The 15,213-nt window shown below is 39.9% G+C and overlaps 1 protein-coding gene across 4 annotated transcripts in view; it reads left to right on the top strand.

Moving 5' to 3' along the window:
- LOC122549341 (mediator of RNA polymerase II transcription subunit 30-like) overlaps window positions 1-15,213 on the top strand; it is a 35,593-nt gene that overhangs the window by 2,912 nt on the left and 17,468 nt on the right. For 3 of the 4 annotated variants that reach the window (XM_043688994.1, XM_043688991.1, XM_043688992.1), the window contains exons 2-3: window positions 3,007-3,215; window positions 12,699-12,857. In XM_043688994.1, coding sequence (XP_043544929.1) covers window positions 3,045-3,215; window positions 12,699-12,857 — 330 coding nt within the window. In that variant the 5' untranslated portion in view covers window positions 3,007-3,044. Of the gene's footprint in view, window positions 1-1,502; window positions 1,590-3,006; window positions 3,216-12,698; window positions 12,858-15,213 lie in introns of those variants that run through there. The other variant, XM_043688993.1, reaches the window with a different exon arrangement.

The raw sequence follows: 15,213 nt of genomic DNA, 5'->3' as shown, positions 1-15,213 counted from the left end.
AAGAAAGATCTGAGTATCAGGAATATCAAAATCTTGCAACAATTATACATAGTATTCCAGATATGTTCTCAGTAAAACCTTGTGCAATTTTAGTCTATTTGCTTAAGCTAAGGTATACTTGCACTGGAGGTAGTGCCTTGAAGATTCAATAAACTTCCCCCTGGAATGTGGTGTTTGCCCAATGATGAGGCTATAGACAATAGGTAATAGGTGCAGGAGTAGGCCGTAGGCCATTCTGCCCTTCAAGCCTGCACCACCATTCAATATGATCATGGCTGATCATCCTTAATCGGTTTCCTGTTCCTGCCTTATCTCCATAACCCTTGATTCCACTATCCTTGAGAGCTCTATCCAACACTTTCTTAAATTAATCCAGACAATAGCCAGAATGTCTTTCCTCAAATCTGGAAACCAGAACTGCACACACTACTCCAGGTGTGATCTCACCAGGGCCCTGTACAGCTGCAGAAGAACCTCTTTGCTTCTATACTCAATCCCTCTTGTTATGAAGGCCAGCATGCTATTAGCCTTCTTCACTACCTGCTGTACCTGCATTCTTACCTTCATTGACTTGTGTACAAGAACACCCAGATCTCTTTGTACTGCCCCTTTACTGAAATTGATTCCATTTAGGTAGTAATCTGCTTTCCTGTTCTTGCCACCAAAGTGGATAACCATACATTTATCCACATTAAACTGCATCTGCCATGCATCTGACCACTCACCTAACCTGTCCAGGTTGCCCTGTAATCTCCTAACATCCTCCTCACATTTCACCCTGCCACCCAGCTTAGTATCATCAGCAAATTTGCTAATGTTATTGCTAATACCATCTTCTATATCATTAACGTATACTGTAAAAAGCTGCAGTCCCAGCACTGATCCCTGCGGTACCCCACTGGTCACTGCCTGCCATTCCAAAATGGAGCCGTTTATCACTACTCTTTGTTTCCTATTAGCCAACCAACTTTCAATCCAAGTTAGTACCTTGCCCCCAATACCATGCGTCCTAATTTTGCTCACTATGCTCACCATTTAGGACAGAGATGAAGAGAAACTTCTTCACCCAGCGAGTGGTGGCTGTGGGGAATGCTCTGCCCCAGAGGGCAGTGGAGGCCCAGTCTCTGGATTCATTTAAGAAAAAGTTGGATAGAACTCTCAAAGATAGTGGAATCAAGGGTTATGGAGATAAGGCAGGAACAGGATACTGATTAAGGATGATCAGCCATGATCATATATGCAAGTTGGACCCACATTGTCTGGGATTTAGAAGAATGAGAAATAACCTCATTGAAACATGCATGATTCTGAAAGGACTTGATAAGCATGATCATATTGAAATGATTGACCAGGCTCAACAGGGTTTATGATCTGGCAACATCTGCCGAGGGAGAGAGTTTACATTGAGTCCAGTCACACTTCTTCAGATGTTGGACTTGAAATATTAACTATGTTTCTCTCTTCACAGATGCTGCCAGACCTGCTGAGTTTCAAAAGCAAATTCAGTTTGTGTTTGTCTCAGATCTCCAGCATCCTCAATTCTTTGCTTTATTTTAGGATTATGGTCTACTCCTACATCTATTTCTTGTGTACGTGTATTAATTAATTGGTGTAAAGCTAGAACAGTGGCAATCCCAAAGGATTTAGGGTTTCACATATACAAATCACTTAAGTTATTAAAGACAAACAATAATCAAATTCTAAGGGAGGAATTTAGCTACAGGTATACAAAACCCTCATGTTAGGCCTTAGCTGAAGTACTGTATAGATTTATGGGCACTGCAGGTCAAAGGATGAATTAACCTTGGAACATGCGCAACACAGATTTTCCAAAATATTACCAGAAATCAAGAATTAGATTGAGCTGAGGTTACATCAGTTAGACTTGTGATTCATGTAAGATTTAAATTATCATTTGATCGATGGTTTTAAAACTGGAATAGACAGAGACCTTAGCTGGTAGTGCAGTCTAGAGCAATATAATCTTGCAATGAGAGCCACAGGAGTATTATGCCGCAGTGGTAGGTTCCGTATTTCTGGGTCAGGAGGTCTGTGCTCAAGTCCCATCTGCCTCAGGTGTGTAATGATATGTTTGAATCGTTTGATTGAATTAGGTCTGACAATAGATATTTTCATTCAGAAGAGAAATTAGGAAACATTTATTCAAAACAGGGCTGTGTTTTAAAAAATTCTCAAGGTCAGGTTCGTAGGAGAGTAGTCTGACACAGAACAAACTTTACACCACAGGCTGGTAGTAGAATAGGAGAGTCTCTCTCAAAAAACAGTAGATGCTAGTTGAAGTAGTTTTAAATATGACGAAAAAGCTTTGTAAACCAAAGGTGCAAAATGTTACAGAGACAAAGCAGGTGGCTAGAGTTAAGATACTGTTGAGTAACAAATGACATAGTAGCTGCTTTTGTGTGTTTTATCTGAACCCTTAACTGTGACAGGCATCACCTTGAAAATAAAACCTAATATTAATTTTGTTTTTAACCAAAGGGTGCAACTGATGTAAGACCCCATTTATTTTGAGTAAAGTCCTGTTTCTTTTATCATCTGAATTCTTTAAGTTCTTACTTTTTTTTTTAAATTAACAAACATGTATGTCACTAAATACCCACGTTTACAGTTCATTGGGATAGCAATTGTGGACCTTGACACACATGGAGAAACTGCAAATTGTGCATGTGATTAGCACACGGAAATGAAATAGCGTGTATGCATGTGGGTAATGAGCCACAAGGGATTTTTTTGTGATGCAACACGTTCTGTGTTCTGGTCTTGTTAAGAATGTTTTTCTGTTAGCATCATCAGAACCTCTGAATATTTTACAGTTTTGTTATAATTACACTGTCAGATATCAAAATCAAGATTTCATGTTTTATTAATCATTAAACTAATATGCAGAAGTTGTGCAATGCAAACACATAGTATTCTTAATTTCTTTACTAAATTTTCATACCTTGAAATACTTATTGTCTTGTTTGTGCAAAATTCTTTCTGTAGCATTTTAATAACATTGACGTGTCAGAAGAAAGGGAGTCATGGCAACACCCCCAGTGCCTGGTACCGGGATGCCTGGAGCATTTTCTGGACCCCAGGGCCAGGCTGGTCGTGAAGTTAATACAGCTTCCCTCTGCCGAATTGGACAAGAGACTGTGCAAGACATTGTCTCGAGAACCATGGAGATATTCCAGCTTCTAAGGAACATGCAGGTCAGTGTTTTTTTTTACCTGTGGTGTCATTGCAACACAGATGCAGTGAATGGTGCTAGAATTCTGAAGCTCTGCCGACTATCTGGCAGTCAGTGATAATAGGATTTATTGTAGAAGAATTGAAAAGAAAATTAGAGGATGTCTTTTCCCATAATAGGTAATTTCCACATTGAATACTACGCTGCAGGTTGCTTTAAATCCCGTAACTTCAACTTAAAAAGGAATTGGATTGATATTTGAAAAACAATCAAAAGGAGTGAGATGGGTTTAGGTGGTTTTGAGTAGTAAACCAGCACAAGCCAAATGCCCACCTCTGTGTTACAAATTCTCGTAATGTACAAATTGTTAGAATTTCAATTTGAGGATGAGCCTCAAAATCCAAAGCATGCTTGTTGTGTAAACCAGTTTCCAGCAGTTGATTAACTATAAAGTACTGCATAGTTTGCAGTATTCTGGGGTAATTTGACACAGTCCCATTGTAGAGGGACTTGTTGTTTATGTATGCAGTTACTTCATGTCTGGTTAGATCCAAATTGGAGACGTTATCAAAATGGCAACAGCAAGGGAACTGCATTTTGGGCTTTATAAAGTCATAGAGGTATACTGCATAGAAACAGACGCTTTGGTCCAACTCGTCCATGCCGACCAGATATCCAAAATTAATTCCGTCCCGTTTGCAAGCACTTGGCCCATATCCATCTCAACCCTTCCTATTCATATATCCATCCAGATGCATTTTAAATGTTGTAATTGTACTAGCCTCCACCACTTCCTTCAGCAGCTCATTTCAAACATGCACCACCCTCTGCGTGAAAAAGTTGCCCCTTAGGTCCCTTTAAATCTTTCCCTAAATCTATGTTCTCTAGTTCTGGACTTGCCTCAACCCAGGGAAAAGACCTCGTCTGTTTACCCGATCCATGACCCTCATCCTATAAACCCCTATAAGGCCACCCTCCAGCCTTTGACACTCCCAGGGAAAACAGCCCTAGCCTATTCAGCCTTTCCCTAAAGCTCAAACCCTCCAACCCTGACAACATCCTTGTAAATCTTGTATGAACTCTTTCAAGTTTAACAACATCCTTCCAATAGGAGGGAGACCAAAATTGCACACAATATCCCAAAAGTGGCCTAACCAATATCCTGAACAGCCGCAACATGACTTCCCCCAATCCTACACTCGGTGCTGTGACCAATAAAGGAAAATATACTAAACGCCTTCTATCTTACTATCTTACCTACCTGCGACTCCACTTTCAAAGAACTGTGAACCTGCACTCCAAGGTCTCTTTGTTCAACAACACTCTGCAGGACCTTACCATTAAGTGTATAAGTTCTGCCCTGATATGCCTTTCAAAATGCAGAACCTCATATTTATTTATATTAAACTCCATCTTCCACTTCTTGGTCCATTGGCCTATCTGATCAAGATCCCATTGTACTCTGAGGTAACCTACTTCGCTGTCCGCCCCACCTCCAATTTTGCTGACATCTGCAAACCTACTAACTATACCTCCTATGTTCACGTCCAAATCATTTATTATAAATGACAAAAGCAGTGGACCTAACACCACTGGTCACAGACCTCCAGTCTGAAAAGCAACCTTCCACCACCACCCTCTGTCTTCAACTTCAAGCCAGTTTTGTATCCAAATGGCTAGTTCACTTTGTATTCCATGTGATCTACCTTGCTAACCAGTTTCCCATGGGGAACCTTGTTGAATGCCTTACTGAAGTCCATATCGATCATGTCCACCGCTCTGCCCTCATCAATCCTCTTCGTTACTTCTTCAAAAAGCTCAATCAAGTTTGTGAGACAAGATTTCTCTCTCACAGAGCCATGTTGACTATCCTAATCAGTCCTTGCCTAAACAAATACATGTAAATTCTGTCCCTCAGGATTCCGTCCAACAACTTGCCCACCACCAATGTAAGGTTTGCGAGTCTATAGTTCCCTGGCTTTTCCTAATCACCTTTCTTAAATAGTGGCATCACGTTAGCCAACCTCCAGTCTTCCGAGACCTCATCTGTGGCTATTGATGATCCAAATATCTCAGCAAGGGGCCTAGCAATCAGATCCATCGTTTCCCACAGAGTTCTAGGGTACACCTGATCAGGTCCTGGGAATTTATCCACCTTTTGTGCATTTTAAGACATCCAGCATCATCTCCTGTGTAATATGGACATTCTTCATGTTGTCACCATCTATTTCCCCATATTCTTTATGATGGAACTAACTATATCTTGAAGTGGCTGGTTTGATAAATTGACATGTTAAATTGATTTTACAGATAGTGATATAAATGTCCATGAGTGCCTGTTTCCTGGTTTTGCGAATAAGGGAGTAAATAAAGTTATCAGAGAATTTAATTTACTCTCTCTATGCTTTAAAGCTCCCACACGTTTGACCAGTGCTTCCAAATGAAACACCTATGTGTTTAAGAACAGGTATTTCCTACTAGGTCATTTATTTTCTGTTTACATTTTTGAATCATTTTATTTTCTGAAAATTAAAAGGTTCCATTGCTCTGAAAAGTGCTGGTGTCAACTCAAAAATGATTCAAAATGAACAATCTCTTTCTATTCTGTTCCAGTTATTTTTTCATTGACTACCATTCACTTGCTGATTAATTAGACTGTTGTACTGCTGAATCCAGAATTGGAAAGTTCACAAATGAAATGTGCTGTGCTTATAAGCTCTCCTGATCTATGGGTGCAGAATTGCTGCAACAGCAGATTCTGTTATTGCAATATTTTGTGTGTAATGCTGTATAACAGCTGTGAAATAAATGTCAGTTTTTCATTTGCAGTGTAATACTAACACTCTTCTTTCTTTCATTTGCAAATGTGCTTTGGCTGGAGAGAAGCCAGACATTTTAGTCATCCCCCTGTTTCTCCCCTCGTCCTCCACCAAACAGAAACATGAATGCATGCACACGCACACCCCAAACCCCATCTTTACCTGGACTTTATAGCTACAAGATAAAGGGCTGGATATCTGCACTGTTGAGCTTGCAATACTGTGGTCACCACCTTAGGAAGCTATCTGTATCTTAATTTCACTAACTAGATTTTGGGTAGTTTTGTGAATTTTAAAAGAAGATAGAATTTTACATTCAGTCAGGTATATGATACTTGGGACTTAAAGCTTGTGTATTAAGAGAGCTGGCTAAAATATACTGGAGATATTTAAAAGGTGAAACAGTAGATAAGGAGTACATTGTGGGAGGTGCTTCATAATTCTCATCAAAGATATATTCCACTTAGAAAATAGACTGCAAGAAAAATGAACCATCAATGGCCAATAAGGGACAATATTAAATTGAAGCAGAATGCACTCAATGTCACAAAGCTTAGTGCTACGTGAAAAGATTGAGAACATTTTAGAAACCAGCAAAGCATGAGAAAAAGTAACAGTAAATAAATAAGAACATAAGGAATAAGAGCAGGAGTAGACCATCTGGCCCCAGTTCATTATTCATACATTCATGCATGATCCTGCACCTCAACTCCACTTTTGCACCTGCATCCATGTCTCTGCATTCCCTAAGAGACCAAGAATTTGTTTCTCTGAATTAAACATATTTAATGTCAGGCATCCTCAAATAGAGAAGATTCACAAATGAGCTTTTAATGTATAATTATTGCCTTTGTGTGACTGAGCTTTTGTGTCATGGATTCCCTAGCTAGAGGAAGTAACATCTGTCTTCCGGACTCATCACATCAGTATATAATATATTTCAATGATCTATTCTTTCATCTAAACCTCAGCAAATATAAGCCAAATTTACTTAGTCTGTCATCATATGAGAGCCAGGAACGAATTTAGTGAACCTTCACTGTACTACCTCCAATACAAGGAGATATTTCCTTAAATATAAGAGACCAAAACTGCATACAATATTCCAGTTCTGATCTCATCATATCTCTGTCAAATTCTAGGAAGTTTTCTGTATTCTTATACTCTGTTATGCTTGCAATAAAGGCCAACATGCCATTTGTCTTCCTGCTAGCCTGACGTAGCTGCTTATGAACCTAACATGATAGAAGAAAATAGACAGTTAGAATTTTTAGAGTATAAAAAGCAAAGTGATTGTTTCACCCTTAAAGGATAAAGTGGTAGAGATTTTGAGCAAATAATTTGTGTCAGTCTTCATGGTGGAATACACGCAATTTACCTCAGTGACAGAAATCAGGGAACGAATACGAGGATGGAATTTGAAATAATTATCATCACTACAGACAAAATGCTAGACAGTCTAATTAGACTAAAGACTAACAGGTCCCCTAGACCTGATGTCCTACATTTTGGGACTTCAAAAGAAGTGGCTGCAGTGATGCATTGGTTGTAGTCTTCTAAAATTTTCGAGATCCTGGAAAATCCCAGTAGTAAGCTGAAAGCAGTAAACTGAGCCAGTTTGCCTAATGTTTTTTTATTGGGAAAATTCTGGAACCAGTATTGTGTTTGGAAGGGAAACCATAATATGATTAAGCAGAGTCAGCTTGGCTTTATGAAAGGGAAATCAAATGTGCCAAATTTGTTGGAAGACTTAGGCATAATAAGCAGGTTAGTTAAAGGAGAACGAGTACATTTGTAGTGTATTTGCATTTACAAACAGCATTTAATAAGGTGCCACATGAAACGTTACTGTGCTTTTAATATACTTTTCTAATCAGCCTGTTCAGAGATGTTATTATACAGCTCTGGAGCAGATGGTCCTGATCCCAGGTCTCCTGGCCCAGAAGTAAGGGCACTACCATTGTGCCACAAGAACTCTAGTTACTGTGATTTCTAAGAGCTCATGGTATTTAGGGTAATGTGTAGCATGGATAAAAGATTGGCTAATGAACAGGAAACCGACTCTGGACAATTTGGTAATTTTTTCTCTTCGCAAACTGTAACTAGTCTGCAGCCTCAACTACTTACTATCTATGCGAACAAGTTGTATGAAGAGATGCACTGCAGCCACATTTACTGATTTTTCTTTTTAAAAAGTTATTTCCAGGATAGAGACCATTGCTGACGAGGCTAGCATTTATTACACATTGTTAATGACCCTTGAGAATCTGCTGCTTTGCACCGTCAGGGGTAGTGCTGTTAGGAAGGGCATTCCAGGCATTTTACCCAACAGTGAAGAAATAGAGATACAGTTTCAAGTCAGGATACTAGAGGTGAACTTGCATGTGATGGTGTATTATAGTCCCAGCTGATGGTAGTATTGGACAAGTCAGATAACAGAATGAAACCTGACTTGATATTTAAATTTTTTCTGTTCAGTTAATTTGGTTTATCACCAAAACATATTCACATGAGGATTTTCTTTAATAACAGAAGTTTAATACATAAAAGAAGCAAAATAAACCAACCAAATAAGCATAGTAGACAGTTAGAAAGATCTCAAAACAATATTTCAAACTGTTTTCCAACACTCTGTAGAGATTCAAATTCAGAAATGATGCCCTTCTCTCAACTCTTCAGAATTCTTACTAACTGGCACCTTATAGTGTATCTGCCATGGATGATAAAAACAATTCAGTGAGTCAATTAAATTCAAATCTACTGACATGAACTTCACACACATCTGAGTCTAAATTTTCAGTTTCTCAGTTCTAATAACCTGCAGATTTCTAGCCAAACTCTGCTGCTTTGGAAGCTTTAAAACTAAAACATTCTGCTAAGATGATTTGTTGCTTGCATTAGCCTGAACTATTTATGACAGAGAAACTAAATTTTTTTTTTCTAAATTTAACTCTATCTTCTGAACGGACTTTTTAAACCTTTAGTTTAAAACCCAAATTCTAAGAAAGGCATTTATGTATGTTATATGTCTTTCAGCACAGATGTTCCTATGCATCTGCTATCTTTTGTCCTTCTGGATGACTGAGCTGACAGATTTGGAAGGTGCTGTTGAAGGAGCTTCTGCAGTGTGTCTTATAGATTGTACATACTGCTGCAACTGTGTTTTGGTGATTGAACATTAAAGGTAGTGAATGGTATATTAGTAATATGGACTAATCTATCTTGGATGGTGTTAAGCTTCTTGAATATTATTGGAACTGCACTCATCAAGAAGTGTGGATGCTCCTTATTTGTGCCTTGTATATGGTGTACAGGCATTGGGGGAAAAAGGTAATGAGTTGTATGCTGCAGAATTCCTTGCCTCTGACCTGTTCTTGCAGCCATCGCATGTCTGTGTCTGATCCAATGTGCTTCTGGTCAACAGTGACTAGCAGTGGAGAATTCTGTAGTGGTGATGACATTGAATGTCTCATGGTGTGATTGTTAGATCCTCTACTTTTGGAGGTGGTTACTGTCTGGCATTTCTGTGGCACGGACATTACTTGCCACTTACTTGTCTGAACCTCATTATGGAGGAGAAAGTGAGGTCTGCAGATGCTGGAGATCAGAGCTAAAAATGTGTTGCTGGAAAAGCGCAGCAGGTCAGGCAGCATCCAGGGAACATAAGCCCTTCCTGAAGAAGGGCTTATGCCCGAAACGTCGATTCTCCTGTTCCCTGGATGCTGCCTGACCTGCTGCGCTTTTCCAGCAACACATTTTCAGCTCTGAGCCTCATTATCATGACTGAGATGCTAAATCAATAATTTGCTATGATGGACACGGACTGCTTCAGTATCTGAGGGATCTCAAATAGTGCATTCATCAGTGAGTCTGCACATGACTGCAATTCTTCTCAAAAGATTTGTATTCTTTCAATATTCCATCTAGGAAGGACCTTGGTGCAAGGTTTGTACAGCAGTCTCATCAGAAGCTACTTAAAGGTCCAAATAAAGGATATAAATTACCTTCATCCCTCAATCTGGTAACCCTAACAAAGAATTCCTACCAGTTTATTAATGCACGGTGTATCTATGGCTGAGTTCCAGTCTCTGTCAGGCTAGTTTGAGTGTGTGAACAATAGTCTCACTTAGCCAGCTCTATTCTGTAAGTAACCTCTGGTAGCTGATATCTGCAATAGTAATTTCATTTGTTTTAAAATTCTTTGTTCTCTTCAAGATCATGTATTCACTTAAATCTTGGTAACTTCTTTGTAAACAACGTAATGTATAAATTAGTGGGAACGGAATCAAATGTGTAAAGGGGCAATGGTAGGCAACTAAAACAACTGAAATAAAATGAACTGCAGATGCTTGAAATCTGAAACAAAAACAGAAATTTCTGGAGCAACTCAGGTCTGGCAACAAGAGAGAAGCAGAGTTAACATGTCCTGTCCAGTAGCCTTTCTTCAGAACCAATATCCTCTAGGAATGAGTGAAATTTATGTTGTTGACAGGGTAAGGGGTTTGGCAAGGAGTGAGTGGATAGGAGATGGAGAGTAGAGGTGGGGGGTGGAAATAGGCCGAGTTTTTATTTCTTAGAGAATTGAAGTTTGAGGGGTGACTTTGAGGTTTATAAAATCATGAGGGGCATGAAAAGGGGAATAGCAAAGGTCTTTTTTCCACGGTAGGGACATTCTTAAGGTGAGCGGGGAAAGATTTAAATGGGACCCGAGGGACAACCTTTTCACACGAGTTGGTTTGTAGAATGAACTGCCAGAATAAGTGGTAGATGCAGATTCTGTTACAACTAAAAGATATTTGGACATATACATGGATAGGAAAGGTTGAGAAGGATATGGGCCAAATGAGGGTAAATGGGACTTTTGTAGCTTGACAAACACAATTTAGTGTTATGCAAGCTATATGAGCTTGAGACACAAGTTTGCCCAGTACCATCCATGTGTAGATCAGCTTCCATTCAATGGTGCTGGTAAGGACCTTACCAGTTAGACAAAGGGGTGCTGTAACACCTGTTCCATGGCTTATAATGTGAGAGATTGGCACCGGTAGGATGAAATAGAAGTTAACATTTGGTTCTGGCATGTTGTAGAGGGGATACTTCTGGAGATATAACATGACTGAGATGCTAAATTAATAATTTGCATCTGTCCTCACTAGAGGAAGATGCTGCTAATGTCACCATGTAGATAGAATGTGTAAAATAAATTAGATAAAGTAGAAATAGATTGATTTAATTAAATACTGCACTTAACAATACTTAGAATATTTTTAAAAAACCAACTGGTCTATAGAAGATGCATTTTAAATTGCTGATAGTAAGTTAAATGACTTTCAGACTGGGGAGAGTTATGCAGAGTGATTGAAATAGGTAGATTCATAGCTGCAGGGTAGATGAATAGATTCATAAGGCAGAGAAATGTAAAGTGATGCAATTTAATTTGAAAAAGGGGAAAATAAACAAAATTGTATAATTTTAGCAATGGAAGAGAACAGTGTGGCACCAAGCATGTAGTTTTATATTGCTCTTGAATAATTGCAATGGCTGTTTTAAGTGAAAATAAATGCATGAGACCTTTTGCTTAATGCATGGAGTATAGATTAGAGAAGTGAGGAAGTTATGTTGAATCTTTATAAGTCGTTGGTTAGGTGCTCGCTGAAGAAATGTCAGTCTGGGAACTACACTTAAGGAATATTGGAAAAAGTGCAGAGGATATTTACTCTAACAGTCAAGGATAAGGGACTTAACTTACTTGGGAAGATTAGAAGCTGATAAGATAATCATTGAATAGAAAAAGTCAGAGAGTTGTACAGCACAAAAACAGACCCTTCAGTCCAACTCCTCCATGTCAATGAGGGATCTGCTCAAGAATGACAATTTCTGTTTGAGAACCTGGTGAGGAAATAGTTTCCACTGCAAGGAGGGTCTGTAACCTGAGAGGGGACATTTAAAGAAATTGACAAAAATAACATGAATATGTAAAATGCAGCTGACTGGTACATTTTGTTTCTGATTTTTGACTCCTGTACTTTTTAGCTGTATATAAGGGAAGAAGGGGTTCTGTATATGGCAATGGATGTCATATTGTAATTGTGTAAACCCTGTCCCTCAAGTCAGGCACATAACTGCCAGGATTTTTGGAGATGGAGAGGGATCTTGTTGACAGTGAAGTCTGGTAAATAACTTCTTTAGCATGGTCATCACTTTAATCTCTGACTGTTTTTACGTTTCTTAATGTTATTATCTTTTCCTGGTTAACACAACCCTCCATTTTCTCCCCAGTATTTGAACAATAGTTTTTTTTTGCTTTTGAAATATTGAATTATATCCCGTAGGTCTAACCTGTCAAGAAAACATAATTTTGTCACCGTACTTAGATTATTCTAAGTTTTCCTCCTACCTGCAATTCAGCTAAAGAAATCCTGTTCTTTCTTCAGCAATGTGCTTTTTGTTTGTATGCTGACATTGCAAACCTTATGATTAAAGTGCATTCTGCCGAAACTGAATGCAAGTGTTGGCATCAGTAAACTTAAGAAAAATATCGGTCAACAAATAACACCCAGTGATTTCTGTGAGAGCACCACATGGTAGTGTTTTGGTTAGTTGCAAGGATTTGTTAATGAATTGCTAAAGATAATGTTTATTTTTTAAATACAAAAATCTTTCAATTTATGCTATCTGCATTTCAGTTGCCAAATGGTGTATCATATCACGCTGCCACCCATCAGGATAGGCAGGGGAAGCTGCAAGAGCACCTTCGACAGCTCTCTGTGCTGTTCAGGAAGTTGCGACTAGTCTATGACAAATGTAATGAAAATTGTGCTGGCTTAGATCCTGTCCCGATGGAGGTAAGAACTATATAGAGTTGGTTAATGCTGCCTTTAGAGGGCAACTGACAGAGGTACAGAAAATAATGAAGCATTTAGTATATCCTGGTCAACTCAAGGTGGATATAAATATGTATGAATGTGAGGCGAAAGCAACTGCTCATGTTCACTTCCTTGTCAACACTTCCTTGCAGTTGTATCTGTAGTGACTTATCTAATTCAAATTCTAATTTATTCAAAGATCTCTCTCTTTTGCATTGAACCATGTGTTATGGTGAATTCCAGCTTGTATTTTGAACGTAAGTTGTTATTACTGTCTTACATTTTCAGCCAGCATTGTCTGGGCCACAGTCCACACAATATTATCCTGAAACATAAATGCAGAATCCAACTCAAACTTGGGTGTTTTTGACCAATTATCCTAACACCCGAGATGGTGAAAGCTGCAGCATATTTTACAGATTGTAATCTATGGCTCTGTGAAAATGGAGAGAGGCCCCAAGTGGTAGGTCGTTTCAATTTCCTAGTAGTAGATTATGCCTTGCTAATATGCCAGACTTCTTTGAGCTGAACAAAATTATTATGTGAAGACTATCCATCAATTTTTTTATAAACATTTCCCCAAAAGGTTTTTTGGAGCTTATGATTATTGCCAAACTAACTATGCTGTTCGAAAACTGTCCTATGATGTCACTCTGAATTAATTGGAAGAAATGACTTCTTCAAATGGTTTAGTTGATTACTTGGAGTCATAGAGTCCGAGATGTACAGCACGGAAACAGACCCTTCAGTCCAACTTGTCCATTCTGACCATCTAATCTAGTCCCATTTGTCAGCACTTGGCCAATATCCCTCCAAACCCTTCCTATTCCTATACCCATCCAAATGCCTTTTAAATGTTGCAATTGTACCAGCCTCCACCACTTCCTCTGGCAGCACATTCCATATTCCACCCTCTGCATGAAAAAATTGCCCTTTAGGTCCGTTTCATACCTTTCCCCTCTCACCCTGAACCCGTGCCCTCTAGTTCTGGACTCCTCCACCCAGGGAAAAGACTTTGTCTATTTATCCTATTCATGTCTCCCATGATTTTATAAACCTCTTGAGGTCACCCCTCAGCCTTTGCTCCATGGAAAACCGATCCAGCCTAGTTAGCCTCTACCTATAGCTCAAATCCTGCAATCCTGATAACATCCTTGTAAGTCTTTTCTGAACCCTTTCAAGTTTCACACAGCACCTGAGACCCGGGTTCAATTCCCGCCTCAGGCGACTGACTGTGTGGAGTTTGCACGTTCTCCCCGTGTCTGCGTGGGTTTCCTCCGGGTGCTCCGGTTTCCTCCCACAGTCCAAAAGATGTGCAGGGTCAGGTGAATTGGCCATGCTAAATTGCCCGTAGTGTTAGGTAAGGGGTAAATGTAGGGGTATGGGTGGGTTTCGCTTCGGCGGGTCGGTGTGGACTTGTTGGGCCGAAGGGCCTGTTTCCACACTGTAATGTAATGTAATCTAATCTAATCTAAAACTTGCACACCACCGACATCAGGCTCATTGGTCTATCATTCCCTGGCTTGTCCTTACCACCTTTCATAAATAATGGCACCACATTAGCCAACTTCCAGTCTTCTGGCACCTCACCTGTGACTATCGATGATACAAATAACTCTGCAAGGGGCCCAGCAATCACTTCCCTAGCTTCCCACAGAGTTCTAGCATTCACCTGATCGGATCCTGGGGATTTATCCACCTTTTGTGTTTCAATTCATCCAGCACCACCACCTCTGTAATATAGACATTTTTCAAGATGTCATTATCTGTTATCCCACATCCTGAATGTAGGTTTGCTCACTGAGTTGAAAGGTTTGTTTTCAGACATTGCATCACCATACCATGTAACATCTTCTGTGAATCTCCGGATGAAACACTGGTGGTGTGACCTCTTCCAACCGTCGTGTTGTCATGGTCTAGCGATGGAGGAGTCCAAGGACCTGCATGTCCTTGGTGGTGTGGGAGGGGGAGTTAAAGTGTTGGGCTACGGGGTGGTTGGGTTGGTTGGTCCGGGTGTCCCAGAGGTGTTCTCTGAAACGTTCCGCAAGTAGGCGGCCTGTCTCCCCAATATAGAGGAGGCCACATCGAGTGCAGCGGATGGAATAGATGATGTGTGTGGAGGTGCAGGTGAATTTGTGGCGGATATGGAAGTGTCCCTTGGGGCCTTGGAGGGAAGTAAGGGGGGAGGTGTAGGCGCAAGTTTTGCATTTCTTGCGGTTGATGGGAAGGTGCAGGGAGTGGAGGTTGGGTTGGTGGGGGGTGTGGACCTGACGAGGGAGTCACAGAGGGAGTGGTCTTTTCGGAACGCTGATAGGGGAGGGAAGGGAAATATATC

The sequence above is a fragment of the Chiloscyllium plagiosum genome, chromosome 4 (genome assembly GCF_004010195.1).
Source record: "Chiloscyllium plagiosum isolate BGI_BamShark_2017 chromosome 4, ASM401019v2, whole genome shotgun sequence".
In the NCBI taxonomy this organism is placed as follows: domain Eukaryota; kingdom Metazoa; phylum Chordata; class Chondrichthyes; order Orectolobiformes; family Hemiscylliidae; genus Chiloscyllium; species Chiloscyllium plagiosum.
This window is presented reverse-complemented; position numbering and strand designations above follow the sequence as displayed.